The sequence below is a fragment of the Coregonus clupeaformis genome, chromosome 15 (assembly GCF_020615455.1).
Source record: "Coregonus clupeaformis isolate EN_2021a chromosome 15, ASM2061545v1, whole genome shotgun sequence".
Taxonomy (NCBI): Eukaryota; Metazoa; Chordata; class Actinopteri; order Salmoniformes; family Salmonidae; genus Coregonus; species Coregonus clupeaformis.
In genome coordinates this window covers 24,305,068-24,325,368 of record NC_059206.1, presented here as the reverse complement: position 1 = coordinate 24,325,368, position 20,301 = coordinate 24,305,068, and the positions used below count along the sequence as shown (strand labels likewise).

Below are 20,301 nucleotides of genomic sequence, written 5' to 3'. Positions count from 1 at the left end.
GTGTAGTCAGAGGAACCACACACAGTGGAGGACTCGGGTGGCAGCTTCTCGATAGCCACCCCAGGAAGGAGTGCTCTTATGCGGGCATTAGTGCAGGGAGAAGCAGGGTGGGGTAAGGGGGAGAGGGGGTAGGAGGCTTCAGCTCAGTTCCAATAGACAGAGGGACCAGTGTCTTTCAGTCCTGGAGATCCAGACAGGGTCTGCAGGCTTTTGTTCTAGCCCTTTTGTTCTAGATTCAACAGTGCTAGAACAGAAACCGGAACAACCCGGAGGGCCCAAGGACCAGGATTGAAGAACACTGCCCCAGAAGGTCCATCCCAAAGGAAACATACCCTCTTCGATAGTCATTGGGCTCGCTGAAGAACCGTCCCATTTCACGCATGGTTTTTGTCGCTCGTGGTCTCATAGCGGCTCCTGAGGTTTTGCGGTCTGTCGAGTGGGTGTGTGTGTGTGTCTGAGTGTATAGGTGCGCAGGTGCAAGTTATGGCCAGTTAAGTGAGCGCCCTATCACAACTGACACACAGAAAGGTCGACGTATCATGGGAAGCGTAGTGCCACTATCAGGCATGGCTAGTATGGAATGTGCTGCAAATAAAGCAGGCTAAACTTAGCTCCCCTGACACTCTTCACTCCCGTACTGCAAATGAAATATCACTATCAAAGTGTTCATTGAGCATAGAAGTATTTTTTCCCCCCCCCTTAAACAGGAATTTTCCGAGAGTATTGCAAAATAAGTTGAAAGTAGCCTGGATGTAGTAGTCAGACTGTTCAAGCAATCGACAAGGCTACATCATTTTCAACAATGGCGAATTGGCTATGAAGCAACAATACACTGGCAACCGGGCTAGGTTGAAAGTGCCGAATCACTTTAAGGTCGTCCATCCTCAACTCCTTCAGGCCTCTGGAGACATATCAGTTACATGTTATAATGACATCACCTGATAGCACTTCTCCTTCCCTTTTTGCATATCGGGTGGGATTATAGTGGAAGCTCATGACAGAGCGCCCATGGGGCTTTGCATTATGCATAAAGGGGGTGTCGAGTTACGGTGAGTGAGCAAACGAGCCTCCTCCGAGCCAAATAAAAACCCCAATGAAGACCGTTGCTCATTTTGTAGAAAAGCCACAGTCACCTTCTCAATTTCAGTTTGTCTTGCAGATTGTATTGTCATTCATTAATTTGTGCTTATCCCAATTGTCTATATGTTTGAATGTAGTTTTGGTTCTGATAATGTAATGGCTTTAGATTTACTGTAACATGTAGCCCCATCTGCTGACAGACTGATGACTACACTTTCCAATTCTGTGGATGTTTGTCAAAATAAAACTGAGTTTAACATCTGTAGGTATCTTGCATTCTGAATAAATGAACGAATGAATGTCCAGTGTACGAAAGCATCAAAACGCCTAGCTCTGGTCCAGGGTGTTAGGGCGCCTTTCTCAACTACTTAGTTGAGTAGTTGAGAAAGGCGCACTGGACCAGAGCTACGGAACGCCTACTATTACAATGACTTCAACTCTGTTCAAATGAGTAGATGGTGAAAGGGGTAAACAAATGATCAGGATGGGGTTGGAGTAGGGGGAAGTTTCTAACACTGCTTCTTTACATGCCATGCAGTCTTCGTAACAAAGATGAAACATCACACATGTTAGATGAGAGAACAATGTTCTGAGACCCAGAGACCTAATCTCGAGTCTAAACCCATATACCAGACTTTGATCCATCCCTTCATGCCATGTCATTGGGATGTTCCACTGGAATTTTCCACAGGGGGTGGAAAGATCTACCAGAGTTCACCACTAGGGAAGGATTTGGGGGGTGAGGTTTTAATGCCCAGAATACTAAAACATGTCTATACTCTCTAAACCATCAGCCTATCTCTGGCTGTGAGTGTCAATCAAATTTAGGGAGACACATTTCCTGAATTCTCATTCAATCTGGTTATTTTTTTTATTTATTTATTTTTACCATTCTGCGCATTAAAGATGAGGATGTGTGTGGATACATGTGTGTATAACGTAGTTGGTCAGTGATGTGAGGTGTGAGAAGCAAGGCAGAGACAGGCACAGCATTCGTCCGTAACAGCATGGTCAGCTCGTGCTGTTAGTGTGGTGGGGGCTAACACTTCAGCAGACACCTCTGTCATAAGGCCTTCATAACACTGTCATAACATGACATAACATGACATAATGATACCGTCATTAAACAAGCCTTTGATGTGGCAGACGAGCCACGAGAGCTGTCATCTTATGAAAACTGAGCTTTTGCCGTTGACACCAAAACAACGTTGCTTGGGAGAGCTAGCAAAATAGCTAGCTGGCTAGCTCTGTTTTTCCCAAACCGGTTCTTGGGGACCCCAAGCTATTTCACACATATTTTCAGCTACAACACTAGCACAACTGAATCAGATATGTTTGTTCTCGAATAGACCAAAAATGTGCAACAGCTGGGGTCCTTGACAAACAGGCTGGGTAACATTGGGCTAGATTACGAAGATATAGCACTAGCTAGCTAGGTAGCTAGCTTTCCTAAACAACAGTTTGTGTTACGACTGTCAATAGTCAGGTGTCAAAAATTAACATGGTACTGATTGTGTCATAACCATGGCGGTGCATTGGCCCTTATGAAGGAGGGGTGAAACCAAGTGTTAGCGACTGGACTTCGTCCGCAGGGCCGTCACTTACTTTCCACTAATGACGGGCTCAGACCGTCGCGAGGTCAGGCCTGGCCTCTGCAGGTGGTTATTCCTATCGATAAGAACACAAAATGGAGGACACTGAGCGAGTCAGTTTTGTTGTGTCATTCAGGGTCTCTGTCTTGCGTCATTTCAACATCTTTTGAAAGTTTAGCCCGCTGGGAGGTTGGATAGTCAGATGAATGACTTTCCGTCCAGATGGTCTTAAATAAGGTCAGTATAACACCAGCGGAGTTAGACCTCGGTGCAACAGAGGAGTCAGGAAGACGGGGCCTAGTTTGTACTCTGTTACCTTTCTCAAAGAGGATGCAGTGACATAAATAAATAGCCAATGTGCATCCTCATATGGAATGAACTGAGAAACAGAAGGCAACATTAAGAGCAGCACTGTGGAAGGTTAAGACAAACATGTAGGATACATATATTTAGACACAAGCAAGGATGACTTCAGTCCACTGTCTGTCTCTCAACAGAGAGAGGACAACATGACTTCAGTCCCCTGTTTGATCCTCCTGATGGAAGGACAACATGGAGGACAGTATCCTGGTATGTACTTAAAGGGCATTAAATATAGGGCAGATGGATGGAGAGAGAGAGAGAGAGAGAGAGAGAGAGAGAGGAGCAGGAAGAAGAGATGAAATTGAGGATCCAGTGTTTCCCCTAAATTCATTTAGCAGAGGTGGCCACCACTGCTGAAAAAAATCCTAGGGGAAATACTGGAGGATCCCATTGTATGTGGAGCGACAGAAGGACAGGGGTAGGCAACCCTGGTTCTGAGTGCCTCTGGTACTGCAGTGTTTAGTTCCCGACCAGGCACCACAGCTATCTCTACTAATTACCTCACCAACTGAGCAAATCGATTAATTGCTCGATTAATTGGATACATTTCACCAACCTGGTATTCCATGTCTAAAGCAAAGTAAAGCGTAACTTTAGGTCCCCCTGGCACATCAGGACCAGAGTTGCTAACCCCACTGCTCTAGAGGCTCCACAGTTTCTAAATGTAATTTCACAGAAGAAATCCTCTGATTAAAGAGGAGTGACTGAGTCAAAAGTATATTATAGCTATGTTTACACAGTCAGACCAATTCTGATATTTGATTTACCACTAATTGTTTTTTTGACGATGCAGATCAGCTCTTTTGTCAGTAATTGGGCCAAAGATCAGAATTGTGCTACCTGTGTAAACACAGCCTATGACTCCAGAGGGCATATTCAGGGACGTTTATTGCAATAACTGATTATGTGCCGAGGTCAACAAGGTCAAAGTCATGCTGTGTAGAAGATAGAGAGAGGGTCTGGTGCCCTGGTCTGTCTGTTTAAATACCATGATGACTAGTGGGAACAGACTCTTTTCCTGGGAAAAGAGTCTAGTGAGATTTACCACTTGAGATGAAAGTCGCTAGCCCAGATTACACGGCACAAAAGTCCTATTTGGTGGAGCATTATTTTTATCGATTCAATAATAGCTTGTTACAAGTATTTGAACTTGGGAGGGATTAGTTTGGAGGAGTTGCTATTACATTTGTATGGAAAATTCAGCCACAGGTCACGTACTGGGTACATATTGACGGGCCGACGAGTGATTTACAATTGAGGCAGCTGAATAACAGGGCCCTGCTCATTACTTCAGGGTAGTTTAGTAGTGAATATTTTCCTAGGGGCCCTATCTATCCTAAAAATACTTTCGACCCGACCTGATCTCAACAAATTCTCTGGGAGACAAAATGGTACATAACATTCAAGTCATGCAACAAATCTACCTTCGCTTTCAATGTTCAATTTCATATCGATAATTTAATGTCAATCACTGTTAAAGACCTCTCTTTGACTTACCATAACATAACAAAATGTTTCTTCTCCTGATGGAAACACATCAGTGTTTTAACATCTTTAGAACAATTGTTCAGATTAGGGATGTCAATGGTTAACCGGTTAGCTCATTAGCCAGCCATAATAAATTAGCCAGCTAAGCTTATCAGTTGAATGGTTATAATTTGTATTATTAGAGAAAGAGAGAAAGTCACAACCAACAATGGTTTAGAAAGGGAGAAGAAGTACAAAATATGTGTAGGATTTGCGCTCACATGTCACTGGCGATGGAGGAGTTTCTGGACATGGACTTGGGTGACAGGTCATAGTCCGAGTCAGAGCGGTAGAGGAAGGACTCTCGCCGCTGGCTGTGGACAAAGTTGGCCTGCAGGATGAGCCCCGACCCTGGACTGGCCATGGGGTCCAGGGGGCTGCGTCCCGATGACGTGCCATTGTCCACATCGAAGCTACGGAGAGATAGAGAGATGTAATGTTAGAAGAGAGGTGTTCGCATTCACAATCCAAAAATATGCTTTTGTCATAACATTGGGAGATGTACCCCTTTTTGTCCAATTAGGTAATTTATGGACAATATTTCTGGAGAGCACCCCAGAGGTAAAAGTTCCATATTGAACCACCTGAGTATAGTCTCTGTAGAACTACCGGAGTATAGTCTCTGTAGAACTACCGGAGTATGGTCTCTGTAGAACTACCTGAGTATAGTCTATGTAGAACTACCAGAGTATAGTCTCTGTAGAACTACCTGAGTATAGTATCTGTAGAACTACCGGAGTATAGTCTATGTAGAACTACCAGAGTATAGTCTCTGTAGAACTACCTGAGTATAGTATCTGTAGAACTACCGGAGTATAGTCTCTGTAGAACTACCGGAGTATAGTATCTGTAGAACTACCGGAGTATAGTCTATGTAGAACTACCAGAGTATAGTCTCTGTAGAACTACCTGAGTATAGTATCTGTAGAACTACCGGAGTATAGTCTCTGTAGAACTACCGGAGTATAGTATCTGTAGAACTACCGGAGTATAGTCTATGTAGAACTACCAGAGTATAGTCTCTGTAGAACTACCTGAGTATAGTATCTGTAGAACTACCTGAGTATAGTATATGTAGAACTACCGGAGTATAGTCTATGTAGAACTACCAGAGTATAGTCTCTGTAGAACTACCTGAGTATAGTATATGTAGAACTACCTGAGTATAGTATATGTAGAACTACCGGAGTATAGTATATGTAGAACTACCGGAGTATAGTCTCTGTAGAACTACCTGACTATAGTCTCTGTAGACCTACCGGAGTATAGTCTCTGTAGAACTAACTGAGTATAGTATCTGTAGAACTACCGGAGTATAGTATCTGTAGAACTACCTGAGTATAGTATATGTAGAACTACCGGAGTATAGTCTCTGTAGAACTACCTGACTATAGTCTCTGTAGACCTACCGGAGTATAGTCTCTGTAGAACTACCTGAGTATAGTATCTGTAGAACTACCTGAGTATAGTATCTGTAGAACTACCGGAGTATAGTCTCTGTATAACTACCTGAGTATAGTCTCTGTAGAACTACCTGAGTATAGTATATGTAGACCTACCGGAGTATAGTCTCTGTAGAACTACCTGAGTATAGTCTCTGTAGAACTACCGGAGTATAGTATATGTAGAACCACCTGACTATAGTCTATGTAGAACTACCAGAGTATAGTCTCTGTAGAACTACCTGAGCATAGTATATGTAGAACTACCTGAGTATAGTCTCTGTAGAACTACCGGAGTATAGTCTCTGTAGAACCACCTGACTATAGTCTCTGTAGAACTACCTGAGTATAGTCTCTGTAGAACTACCTGAGTATAGTATATGTAGAACTACCTGAGTATAGTCTCTGTAGAACTACCTGAGTATAGTATCTGTAGAACTACCGGAGTATAGTATATGTAGAACTACCGGAGTATAGTCTCTGTAGAACTGCAGTGTGATAATATGCAACACAGGTCAGGAAACTGACTATAGGAGATTAGCGTGTAGGTGTAGAATCTCCAGACACATAGACACAGGTGAGTTAATTAGCACAGCTAATTAGGCTGGTTACTCAAGCTGCAATGATGTCGTTGTCCTCCCGCTGGGGTTAAGAATGGATTTCACCCATGTTCCCTAAGTTAGCGTCTGCCACAGTGGCAGCACAAGGAGGGGGGAACCTGGAGAAAGCCTGCACATACACACACACATACACACAATAGACAGATGTATGCATGCAAACATGCTCGCACAAACACACAGACACACACACCACCACCATCACCCCACCTCAGTCACACACACACACACACACACAAGGGATTCCCCCGGTATGATGTTGGGACCACACCAGGTCCCCTACCTACATCATCATTGGCCTTATCTGTTTAAAGCCGCTCCCTGAAGACAATTCAGCCAAAGTGGGCCACCTCACAAGGAGGCCTGGGGCTGATGAGGGCTGGGTGTACTCATGCTTCCGATTGTCCTCTGTCTCTACTCTATCCATGCTGTCTCCAGTACGTCAGTCTTTGTGTGACGCACAGGGCCAGGGCCTATAAATATGAATGCCAACATGATCTAGTTCTTCCATTACATTGAAAAGTGTAACAGTGACTTCTCCTGTGTCTTGCTTCGAATCCATGTCACAAGTGTTCTGTCTCAGTGTTCTTCATTTCTACAACCTACTTCTCATTGATAGGAATGTTTTAGAAAATCTTCATGAAACTCTGAATTAGGAGTGCTGACAACTTTAGGCACGGACTGTCTAAAAGTGATCAAGTGTCAATCTCTGTTATAGAAATCTATAGCGCTTACATGTACAGTCAATTTCCAGTAAATCCACCTTCATGATAATAATAATGGAGTCAGTGAGGAACTACAGTCCTCTTCAATAGAAACAGACATCTTCAGAACATCACAAGGGGAGGATGCCAGAAGAAAAAGGCCATGGTTTAAGTTCACCGTGTTCTCTGGAAGCAGATCATGACAAATTATTTTTTGATTCTTCTCCTAAAAAGGAGAAGAGGAGCCGGTCCTGGTGACAACATAAGAACACCTTGACAAGAGAACACCATCATTCAAGGAGTATTTATCTTATAGTTCTCTTACTGTGAAAAAAACAACATACTTTTTTCTCTCTTTTCGACTTGTGGAGCCTTGTGTTTTGGCTCCGGGAGTGAGGAATGTGTCAGTGCTGCAACCATCTCTTTGAGGCCAAGGATATACTTCTGAGCTCTCATTTAGCACTTTGTTTTTGTGGTTCAGTACTTTTCCTTCTTGTTTTAATGTATTTTATTTTAAAGAGGCTATACAGAACGTTTTCCTATAGTTGTGCTCAAGCCAATAGGGGTCCCCTGAATGGACAGAAATAGTGTCCATAAATTACCTAACTGGGCAGAAAAGGACACATCTCCCCATAGTGTATCTCTAACCAAAGAAATGCAGAGTAAGTACGGATTTCCTGACACTAGTCAAACTACCCATCTACTCATTCCTACCCCAGCTTTACAGATGTAGGATCTCTTACTTGATCACCCTGTTGCAGGAGAACTTTCCTGCAATGCAGGACATTTAAAACGTGTAGTCTATTTGAGGGTTAAAAAGGCTTCTGAAGTTTGTAATTGTATTTTCCTACTGTAGCAAACAGGCTCAAATTAAGATCCTGCATCTGTACAGAGGCCTATTCCCCTCATACTCTACTGCTAACTAAAGCAAGTCCATCCTCTGTGTGTGTGAGAAAACTATTCAGTGGGCCTCTAAGGCCTTTCCCTAGTAACACACACAACTCACATGCACACACAGACACATGCACACACACACACACATGCACGCACATAGAATTACAGTAGCACCGGTGTCACGATCGTGGGAAGGCGAAGTAGACCAAGGCGCAGCGTGTGAAAGAAACATGACTTTATTTAATTAAAGTTTCTAAATACAAACAAAACACGACTCGTGAAGTCCAACGGTTAACATACCGACACGGAACAAAAACCCACAACACCCAAGAGAAAACACACAGTTTAAATATGGCTCCCAATCAGAGACAACCAGCCGACAGCTGACACTCGTTGCCTCTGATTGGGAGTCACACATGCAAGCATAGACATAGACAACCTAGAACAACCCACATAGAAAATGAACACATAGAATGCACACACCCTGGCTCAACATATAGAGTCCCAGAGCCAGGGTGTGACAGTACCCCCCCCTAAAGGCGCGGACTGCGACCGCGTCTTAACAAACCCCAAACAGGGGAGGGCTGGGTGGGCATTCCTCCTCGGAGGCGGCTCCGGCCTTGACCACCACCCCTCCATAATTTCCCCGTAGCGCCCCTGGTCCGGTCTGACCCCGCTGGCTGGATCTGGACTGGACATTGACGGAGCGGATTGCTTACGCTCCGTTGTGGAGCAGCTGACCGGTCTTACCAGGCTGACGACTCGCCCCACGGGCTTGGTGCGAGTAGCAGGAACGGGCTGAACCAGGCTGACGACTCGCACCCCTGGCTTGGTGCGAGTGGCAGGAACGGGCTGGACCAGGCTGACGACTCGCACCCCCTGGCTTGGTGCGAGTGGCAGGAACGGGCTGGACCAGGCTGACGACGCACACCGTAGGCTTGGTGCGTGGAGCAGGGACAGGCCGGGCTGGGCTGTCGACGCACACCGTAGGCTTGGTGCGTGGAGCAGGGACAGGCCGGACAGGACTGTCGACGCACACCGTAGGCTTGGTGCGTGGAGCAGGGACAGGCCGGGCTGGGCTGGCGACGCACACCGTAGGTTTGGTGCGTGGAGCAGGAACAGGCCGGGCAGGGCTGTCGACGCACACCGTAGGCTTGGTGCGTGGAGCAGGGACAGGCCGGACAGGACTGTCGACGCACACCGTAGGCTTGGTGCGTGGAGCAGGGACAGGCCGGGCTGGGCTGGCGACGCACACCGTAGGTTTGGTGCGTGGAGCAGGAACAGGCCGGGCAGGGCTGTCGACGCACACCGTAGGCTTGGTGCGTGGAGCAGGGACAGGCCGGGCTGGGCTGGCGACGCACACCGTAGGTTTGGTGCGTGGAGCAGGGACAGGCCGGGCTGGGCTGGCGACGCACACCGTAGGCTTGGTGCGTGGAGCAGGGACAGGCCGGACAGGGCTGGCGACGCACACCGTAGGTTTGGTGCGTGGAGCAGGAACAGGCCGGGCAGGGCTGTCGACGCACACCGTAGGCTTGGTGCGTGGAGCAGGGACAGGCCGGGCAGGGCTGGCGACGCACACCGTAGGTTTGATGCGTGGAGCAGGGACAGGCCGGGCTGGGCTGGCGACGCACACCGTAGGTTTGGTGCGTGGAGCAGGGACAGGCCGGACCGTACTGGGAACACACACCACTGGCTTTAAACAGGGATCAGGAACGGGCCGGACCGGACTGGCAATACACCTCAGTCCCTCTCGCCGTGCCTCTACGACTTCCTTCCCTCCTCTCGCCAATGGCTCCCGTAACCCGGTGGCCTTCTCTCCTCTTCTCCTATTTCGCCCTGTGGCAGCCTCCTGCTGCCCAGTCGCCCTTGCCGTGTGCCCCCCCCTAAAAAATTATTGGGGGTGCCTCTCGTCCGTCCGACGATGGCACTGCTGACGCCGCTGCTCCTCTCTCGCCAGGGCCTTGATCCTACCCCAAGGTTCCTTGCCCCCGAGCATGTCCTCCCAGGACCACACTTTGCCCACCTGGGCCATCGCCAGCCTCTCCATCTCCTTTCCTGGCGCTTCCTCCCATGACCAGGCTGCCTGCTCCTGGACACGCTGCTTGGTCCTTGTATGGTGGGTTTTTCTGTCACGATCGTGGGAAGGCGAAGTAGACCAAGGCGCAGCGTGTGAAAGAAACATGACTTTATTTAATTAAAGTTTCTAAATACAAACAAAACACGACTCGTGAAGTCCAACGGTTAACATACCGACACGGAACAAAAACCCACAACACCCAAGAGAAAACACACAGTTTAAATATGGCTACCAATCAGAGACAACCAGCCGACAGCTGACACTCGTTGCCTCTGATTGGGAGTCACACATGCAAGCATAGACATAGACAACCTAGAACAACCCACATAGAAAATGAACACATAGAATGCACACACCCTGGCTCAACATATAGAGTCCCAGAGCCAGGGTGTGACAACCGGCCTGCTCTCTGCTCAAAGGGCAGCCAGGTAGCAAACGATCCGTCATCTCCTGAACTCCATGCGACACCACACTACGCCCAATACTCATTCCAGACACCTCTCCACACACCACACAGACTCCCATCTATAAAACCATTAATATACTGTATAGGGTCTATTTATTAACATGTATGACATATATACAGTATAACTGTAGCTTGGAAATTCCTCTCAGAGTGGACTGTGTGTTTATGTTTTTCTAGATGTATGGCTTTGCTGACTAGAACAGAACCCAGAAACCTACAGTTGAACACTGACCAGAACCCATCAAACGATTCCCCTTCATTTGGCACCAATAACTTGAAAATTGGTCCCAGTCTAAACAACCTCAGTCCAGAGGTTTAGCAGAGGGTATTGTGATACGTCCCTGGGGGAAGCATGAGGTAGAGAATGAGCTCAAAGTGCAGTGTCTCAGAGTCTGTGTGTGTGCGCGCGTGTGTGTGTGTGTGTGTGTGTGTGTATGTCTGTGTGTGTATGTGTGTGTGTGTATGTCTGTGTGTGTATGTGTGTGTGTGTGTGTGTGTGTGTGTGTGTGTGTGTGTGTGTGTGTGTGTGTGTGTGTGTGTGTGTGTGTGTGTGTGTGTGTGTGTGTGTGTGTGTGTGGTGCGCCCGTTTGTGCGTGCATGCTTTCTTGTGTGAGTTTCTAGGAGAAGTTTTGGATGTCTCGGTTGCAGTCATATCACACATGCTTCTGCCACAGGACGGTCGGCAAGGAGACAATTGGACCTGTTGTAATATGCCCATTTACAGCGGTGGTCACCAACTGGTCGATCGCAATCGACTGGCCTATCTCCAAGGCATTCCTAGTGGATCACCAAGCATCTCAGTAGAAAAGCCAACGATAAAGGCTTGCACTCCTGTTTTCTTTTCGTGTTGTGCTGTTTGCGGTAGGTGCATTTCATTCAGAAGCCCTGAGCACCGGGTAGGCAAAGTGTTCCCAATTTGAACCATTTCATTTGTCTGAAAAGACAAACTCTGCCTACCCGGCGGACCGGGAGATCTGTGGCTAAATCAAGTGCGCCTACTGCGCTGGCCAATCGGATAGCTCAAATCTCCGTACCTACAGCTTCCACGACCCCACAGCAAAGTATGATACTAGCCTATGTGAGATTTCAGAAATTTAAAAACCATGACCAGAGAGAGACTGTCAAAGAATAGAGCAAAGAGCTGCTGTTTTTACGTGTGAGTTCATGTCTACGTTTTTATTCATCACTGTCAACACTGTTTTTATTCATCAGTGTCAACACTGTTTTTATTCATCACTGTCAACACTGTTTTTATTCATCACTGTCAACACTGTTTTTATTCAGCACTGTCATCACTGTTTTTATTCAGCACTGTCAACACTGTTTTTATTCAGCACTGTCAACACTGTTTTTATTCAGCACTGTCATCACTGTTTTTATTCAGCACTGTCATCACTGTTTTTATTCAGCACTGTCATCACTGTTTTTATTCATCACTGTCAACACTGTTTTTATTCAGCACTGTCATCACTGTTTTTATTCATCACTGTCAACACTGTTTTTATTCAGCACTGTCAACACTGTTTTTATTCAGCACTGTCATCACTGTTTTTATTCATCACTGTCAACACTGTTTTTATTCATCACTGTCAACACTGTTTTTATTCATCACTGTCAACACTGTTTTTATTCATCACTGTCAACACTGTTTTTATTCAGCACTGTCATCACTGTTTTTATTCAGCACTGTCAACACTGTTTTTATTCAGCACTGTCAACACTGTTTTTATTCAGCACTGTCAACACTGTTTTTATTCATCACTGTCAACACTGTTTTTATTCAGCACTGTCATCACTGTTTTTATTCAGCACTGTCATCACTGTTTTTATTCAGCACTGTCAACACTGTTTTTATTCATCACTGTCAACACTGTTTTTATTCAGCACTGTCAACACTGTTTTTATTCAGCACTGTCATCACTGTTTTTATTCAGCACTGTCAACACTGTTTTTATTCATCACTGTCAACACTGTTTTTATTCATCACTGTCAACACTGTTTTTATTCATCACTGTCAACACTGTTTTTATTCAGCACTGTCATCACTGTTTTTATTCATCACTGTCAACACTGTTTTTATTCAGCACTGTCATCACTGTTTTTATTCAGCACTGTCAACACTGTTTTTATTCAACACTGTCATCACTGTTTTTATTCAGCACTGTCAACACTGTTTTTATTCAGCACTGTCAACACTGTTTTTATTCAGCACTGTCAACACTGTTTTTATTCAGCACTGTCAACACTGTTTTTATTCAACACTATTACAAAACTTCTCCCTACTTCCACTCGCTGCAATGAATGAGTAGCCAAGTGTATCGATAGCCCTGCATTTGTATTATTATTAGCAGCTCGTCTATTTTAATATCTAGGAATACTTCTCTTTCTCAGGTCATCGGAACAACATGAATTTGTGCATGAGGCAGATGCGTTGCGACTTGAGTTTCGCAATCAGCTGGAAGACGGTGTCCCCTCGCTCTGGTCAGTCTCACCGGAGGAAAGGAAGGAGAGAGCAGGGACCGTGAGAGGTGGACCCTCTGCTGCTCTCTCCCTCCCTCCGCTGAGACTAATGGCGTGTTCAAAACAACTGGGAACTTGGAAATCTCTGACTTCCGACTTCAGTGCGTTCAAGACAACTGTGAACTCTGTAAAAATGTGATACGAATGGGAAAAATAATTTTGAACGGCCACCCAACTTGGAATTCCAAGTCGGAAACTCTGGCATCTTTCTAGAGCTCCAACTTTCCGACCTGAAGATCACTGACGTCATGATTTGACCTAGTTATTTTCCAGAGTTCCCAGTTGTCTTGAAAGCACTATGACCATCACATGCAGATAGCCTACCATCAGTCCAGTAAAATAAAAAAGCTAATTATTTGCAAATTATTTCAATTTATGCTCAGCTGTGCCTCGCAAGTTCTACACCAGCTGATGTATTTTGTTATCAAAGCTAGAGTTTTGAAATATAATATGGTCTGAGAATAACAATATTGGCAGGCTGAGCATATAGCCAATATGCTGTGATAATGTATTAGGCCTACTGCACAAACCTCATTCCTACAGAACTGTTTTATTAGGTTATTGTTACATTTTTTAAAGGTGCACAATGCAGAAATCACTCTGCCATTTCCTGGTTGCAAAAATTCTAATAAATTTGCCTAATTTCAGTTTACGTGCCAAAACAAGCAAGTATAGTGTAGAGAATCATTGTACCATCTAAACCGCTGTCAAATATATTTTCCATAACCAAAACTATTGCATTTTCAGCTGTTTGAAGCTTGTGCACAAAACCGAAAGGAAAGACGCAAAAACGAAACTTATGAACAGGAAGCATAGAAATAGCGCACCTAGAACAGATCTACCGCTTCTTAGACTTGCGTTCAATGAAAATGACAGATCTATAACTCACATTTCTATGTGAATTTGGTCGGTTCGCCCAAAAAGTTACATATTGCAGCTTTAAATCATGTAAAAAAAATGTATCTGAGCGGTAGATCTCGGCTCTGCTTTTTGACTGCGAAAGTGATCTTGACTCAGAAAAGGTGTCCACTGATTTAGAGTAATCCAATGGCTTTCCTTGTAATACTATGGACGTCAGAGCTGTCTTTTACCTTCCGCTGAGACAAGATGATATGACAATACTGGTGTGTGTGCACATGCGTATGTCCGTGTTGTTCTGTGCATGTGGCCCCATGAGGCCCCGTCCCTTGTGTGTCTGTGTTAGTGGGGCAGGTGCTGACGCACGGCTGCGACCCAGTGCCCTCAGGGGACACAGAGCTAACGGAGCAGCGGATGGCCCAACCATTCAGATTGAGCAGTGACGTGATGTCGATTTGACATAGAAGGAGCTATTCATGAAAGGGATGGAGACACACTGAGATAGTGGAGAGAGAGAGAGAGAGAGAGAGAGGGACAGAAACAAAGTGAGGATAAGAAAGGAAAGAGGAGATTTAGAGAGGAAATGAGAAACAGAGTGGGAGCAGGAGAAAGGAAGGGAGAGAGGGACCAGGACAGAAAGAAGGAGGGAGGGGAAGAGGGAGGAAGGGGGAGAAGGGGTGGACTGAGAAATGGAGGGAGAGAATGAGAGAGAGACAGGGAGAGAGGGAGGAAGCGAATGAGAGAGAAACAGCAGGCTATTCTATATCGGTGGTCACATTGCAGTTGCTTAACCCCCCGGACAGCACAGGACAGGACAGGACAGGGGAGCAGCTGTATGTTAGACAAGACAGGACAGGGGAGCAGCTGTCTGTTAGACAAGACAGGACAGGGGAGCAGCTGTCTGTTAGACAAGACAGGACAGGGGAGCAGCTGTCTGTTAGACAAGACAGGACAGGGGAGCAGCTGTCTGTTTGACAGGACAGGACAGGGGAGCAGCTGTCTGTTAGACAGGACAGGACAGGGGAACAGCTGTCTGTTAGACAAGACAGGACAGGGGAGCAGCTGTCTGTTAGACAAGACAGGACAGGGGAGCAGCTGTCTGTTAGACAAGACAGGACAGGGGAGCAGCTGTCTGTTAGACAAGACAGGACAGGGGAACAGCTGTCTGTTTGACAGGACAGGGGAGCAGCTGTCTGTTAGACAGGACAGGACAGGGGAACAGCTGTCTGTTAGACAAGACAGGACAGGGGAGCAGCTGTCTGTTAGACAAGACAGGACAGGGGAACAGCTGTCTGTTAGACAGGACAGGTGAACAGCTGTATGTTAGACAAGACAGGACAGGGGAGCAGCTGTCTGTTAGACAAGATAGGACAGTGGAGCAGCTGTCTGTTAGACAAGACAGGACAGGGGAACAGCTGTCTGTTTGACAGGACAGGACAGGGGAGCAGCTGTCTGTTAGACAAGACAGGACAGGGGAACAGCTGTCTGTTAGACAGGACAGGTGAGCAGCTGTATGTTAGACAAGACAGGACAGGGGAGCAGCTGTCTGTTAGACAAGATAGGACAGTGGAGCAGCTGTCTGTTAGACAAGACAGGACAGGGGAACAGCTGTCTGTTTGACAGGACAGGACAGGACAGGGGAACAGCTGTCTGTTAGACAGGACAGGACAGGGGAACAGCTGTCTGTTAGACAAGACAGGACAGGGGAGCAGCTGTCTGTTAGACAAGACAGGACAGGGGAGCAGCTGTCTGTTAGACAAGACAGGACAGGGGAACAGCTGTCTGTTAGACAGGACAGGACAGGGGAGCAGCTGTCTGTTAGACAAGACAGGACAGGGGAACAGCTGTCTGTTAGACAAGACAGGACAGGGGAGCAGCTGTCTGTTAGACAAGACAGGACAGGGGAACAGCTGTCTGTTAGACAGGACAGGACAGGGGAACAGCTGTCTGTTAGACTGGGGCTCCACAGATAAACATACACAGAGTGCAGCTGGGGAGCCGACAATGGACGACACACACAGGAGCAGAGTACCGGCACCTCAAATGTTCTACTGCTTGAGCTCCTGTTCCTCTTAGAGAATATTAGCTCAAATGTATTGTGGAGCTCCTGCACCTAAATATAAACAGTACCAGCACCCAAAATGAGTGCCGGCCCCTATTGCAGTCCAAGACAAGCACCGCACATACAGTACACACACACACACACACACACACACACACACACACACACACACACACACACACAGCTTTAAAATAGCAGCCGTCTGTCAGACTGGCTCAACAATGTGTGGAACAAAGCACAGAATAATTGGGTATAGCACATATACACAAGAACATTTTAAACACATTATAGGTCGCCATGCATTTCTATAGTCTCTTTTCACCACCAGTATGTAACTCTTTATGAACGTATCCTTTGGCCTTTGGTGGCTTTTGGCGGTGCCCCGCCTGGAAAATAACCAAGCTATGGGAAACACTGCTACATCCTAAGGTAACCTGTCTATGTAAAGAAGTTGGTTGAGGATGACTGTGATTTGGGGACGACTGCATGGCGCTCGCTCTTATCTAACTAGAAGCATCCTTGATCACATGTGCTTTTTCACACTTCTCTCCTTGCACGTATGAAATCTGACTCGAGAGCTACTGTGGAGCAGCTGACATTACTAACACACACGTGCGCGCATACCCACAAACACATTTGTGTGTGTTCAATAAACTTGATTTGGTTATATCACATACGTGCACACACACACACACACACACACACACAAACTCTTGATAGGAAAACAGTGTTTATAAGCACAGAGAGTTTGACATTTAAAACTTCTTAGATAGTTATCACCATAATTCTGAGTTAGGACAAATATCATGCCATACTACTAGGAGCCAGAAAGAAGAGGAAAGAAGAGGAGAAGAAGAGAACAGAAGCGAATGAGAGAAAGAGGAGAAGAGAGACTAACTTTACCAGATTGAGATTCCATCTGTATTCCGCAGAGAGCTTGTAGAGCGCGAGCGTGGTTTCATCACAATACTCATGGTCATATGTTGACCTCCTCCCTCCCGCCTTCTGACTGCTCTGTACGATCCCTGGTTCTTTCCAGTCCTCCGCTGGACCCAGGTCTGTATTAATCCCTATTTTAGGCTATAGGGTCGGCATGACATAGCCTGGGAACTGTGGCTTTAGCTCAGTGGGCTAACACAACTCCAGGCGTAAGCCCACTTCCCTCTCAAACTAGCTCTACTTTGGTCACTCAATCTCTCCGTCTCTCGTGCAACGTCTCTCTCACTCTACTACTCTTCTGACTCTCACACCCTCTCCCTCTCTCCCTATGTAACTATTGGTCTGCTTCTCTCTGCCTGGCTCGTCATCCCCTCCCTCATTCAGTCCTCATTGCTCTCTCTCTCTCTCTCTCTCTCTCTCTCTCTCTCTCTCTCTCTCTCTCTCTCTCTCTCTCTCTCTCTGCTCTTCAGGCTGAGTAAGCATATATGGAGATAATCTCATGTTTCCACCCTCCTCCTCTCTCCTACCCCCTTTCCCTCTCTTCCATCTTTCACCCCACGGCTGGCTGTGTGGGGAGTAGGATCCCCCTAAGGGCCCTGTCTGTCTCTGTGTGTGGCCTAAGGTGTGTGTGTGGGAGCAACAGTGGCCCTAAGGTGTGTTGTGTGTGTGTGTGTGTGTGTGTGTGTGTGTGTGTGTGTGTGTGTGTGTGTGTGTGTGTGTGTGTGTGTGTGTGTGTGTGTGTGTGTGTGTGCGCATGCAAGCTGGTGTCACAAAGTGTCACAAGCAAACACACACACACACAAACACGCGTGAACAGAGAGAGAGAGAGAGAGAGAGAGAGAGAGAGAGAGAGAGAGAGAGAGAGAGAGAGAGAGAGAGAAACAATGTGAGAGCAGAGCAGAGATAGCCAGAAGCTCTAGGACTCCAGCCAGATCCTGTGGTAGTACAGAGCCTCAACTCTACCAGCCTGGTTGCTCTACACAAATGGCATCTTATTCCCTAGATAGTGCACTACTTTAAAACAGGGCCCATAGGTCTCTATGTAGGGAAAAGCCTACGTGCCATGTTACCACTGCAGTTAATACAGCACCACCTGCCAATATGTGTCCCCAAATATCTCTGGGTTGTTTTGGCTTCAAGCACCCTGTTGAAAGATTTGTAGTGTGGTTAATAATAAAGAAGAAATGTTTTCATCTGTGGCTTAGAGAGAGAGAGAGAGAGAGAGAGAGAGAGAGAGAGAGAGAGAGAGAGAGAGAGAGAGAGAGAGAGAGAGAGAGAGAGAGAGAGAGAGAGAGAGAGAGAGAGAGAGAGAGAGAGAGAGAGAGAGAGAGAGAGAGAGAGAGAGAGAGAGAGAGAGAGAGAGAGAGAGAGAGAGAGCGAGACAGACAAAGAGAGAGAAGAGCGAGAGAGAGAGAAAAAGTGAAAGAGATGTGATTACCAGCACTCAAACCATAAACAGAGCTTATTTTACAAAGGGGATGTCAGGTCGGTTGGACAGATCTGCCTTGTGGGATTGTTGTAAAGCGTGAAGTCTTTTTCCATCCTTTACTATGATCAGGGGGATGGGTGACTGCATGGGTGACTGGACTGGGTGTCCCTCTGTGACGTGTACTGTAGAAAGGGTGGCTTTTGTCAGTGGGTCTCTATTTGACTGCACACAGTACATGACATTGCTTCAGGGTATAGGATGATGCACACAATCTACTAATATGCAGTTACTAGAAGCAATCATTGTATTATATGATATGATTTCAGGAGTATTTTTTAAATATAAATAATATAAAATATAAGTTTCATTAATATCAGGTGGGAATTTGATATTTTCCCAAATATGCATAATGTTGTACTCCCAGCACAACAACAAATATGCATTATACTCCCAGCACAACATCCAATTATTTCAGAAATTACAAAATAATTGATATGTTTGGTGTTTTTAGTTTAGGCTATATCACAAAAAAGAATGAGATGTAAAATGAACATCTCTGTGTGCACACACACACACACACACTTGCATCATCATATCATCTTGCCTCAGCGGAAGGTAAAAGACAGCTCTGACGTCCATAGTATTACAAGGAAAGCCATTGTATTACTCTAAATCAGTGGACACTAACCTTTTCTGAGTCAAGATCACTTTCGCAGTCAAAAAGCAAGCCGAGATCTACCTCTCAGATAAAAGAAATTACATGACTTAAAGCTGCAATATGTAACTTTTTGGGTGACCCGACTAAATTCACATAGAAATGTGAGTTATAGATCTGTCATTCTCATTGAAAGCAAGTCTAAGAAGTGGTAGATATGTTCTATGTGCGCTATTTCTATGCTTCCCGTTCTTAAGTGTATTTTTTGCGTCTTTTACTTTTGGTTTTGTACACCAGCTTCAAATAGCTGAAAATACAATATTTTTGGTAATTGAACATTTATTTCACAGCGGTTTAGATGGTACAATGATTCTCTACACTATATATTGGTTGTTTGGGGTGGAGCCCACATACAGAAACGCCCCGAATTGCGGCTTGCAGTTGCACAGTATTGGTTTTGCTAAATCATTATGAATCCAGTTCCTCAAATAATTTCTCGCCACCAAGTAAAGGAAGTTCCACTGATGAACATTCAATGAAATTCAATGAAAAACAGCACACTATAGACGTCCTCTTTATGGTAATAACAGCCATTTTATTCAACTTGAAAATATGGCTTACTTTTTCTTCCCACTGTCACCATCAGCATGTTTTGTGGTTGGTGGTTTAATCTGGGTTCTTTCGTTTTGCACATTCTGCAACAATTTACTTTATGCTAAGCAAATGTTGAATTGAAATGTTTCTGGACTTTGCGAAGTTGGACGTGCAGTTTATGCTCTCGTGATCCTGTGAGCTCTGTGATTCAAACTCAGTATCAATGAAATGATGGAGGGATGGATGGATGTTAAGAAAGATGGGTCAGACAATCCTCTCTTTCTCACTATCACCATTAACCCTTCACATTTAAATTCACTTCTCCTTTTCCTACTCTCCAAAGGGGAACGTGTTCTCAGCCTCTTACTGTAACTAGCAGATTTTTTTAATCTTGTGGCATTTTCAGACAGCTTGCAACAGCTCCGGGTTGGTTAAAGTTTCCAGTTTGAAACAACCCTAATCTTTCTCCGGAAGTATGACCA

The 20,301-nt window shown here is 45.6% G+C and overlaps 1 protein-coding gene across 6 annotated transcripts in view; it reads right to left on the bottom strand.

Moving 5' to 3' along the window:
- The window catches only part of LOC121581990 (cAMP-specific 3',5'-cyclic phosphodiesterase 4D), a 170,223-nt gene that overhangs the window by 51,742 nt on the left and 98,180 nt on the right, over positions 1-20,301 (bottom strand). For 2 of the 6 annotated variants that reach the window (XM_041897470.2, XM_041897469.2), the window contains exons 2-3: positions 4,784-4,975; positions 2,686-2,748 (exon numbers count right to left, since the gene is read on the bottom strand). In XM_041897470.2, the coding sequence (XP_041753404.2) occupies positions 2,686-2,748; positions 4,784-4,975 (255 nt within the window). Of the gene's footprint in view, positions 1-332; positions 828-2,685; positions 2,749-4,783; positions 4,976-17,105; positions 17,499-20,301 lie in introns of those variants that run through there. The other 4 variants (XM_041897475.2, XM_041897472.2, XM_041897471.2 and 1 more) reach the window with 3 other exon arrangements.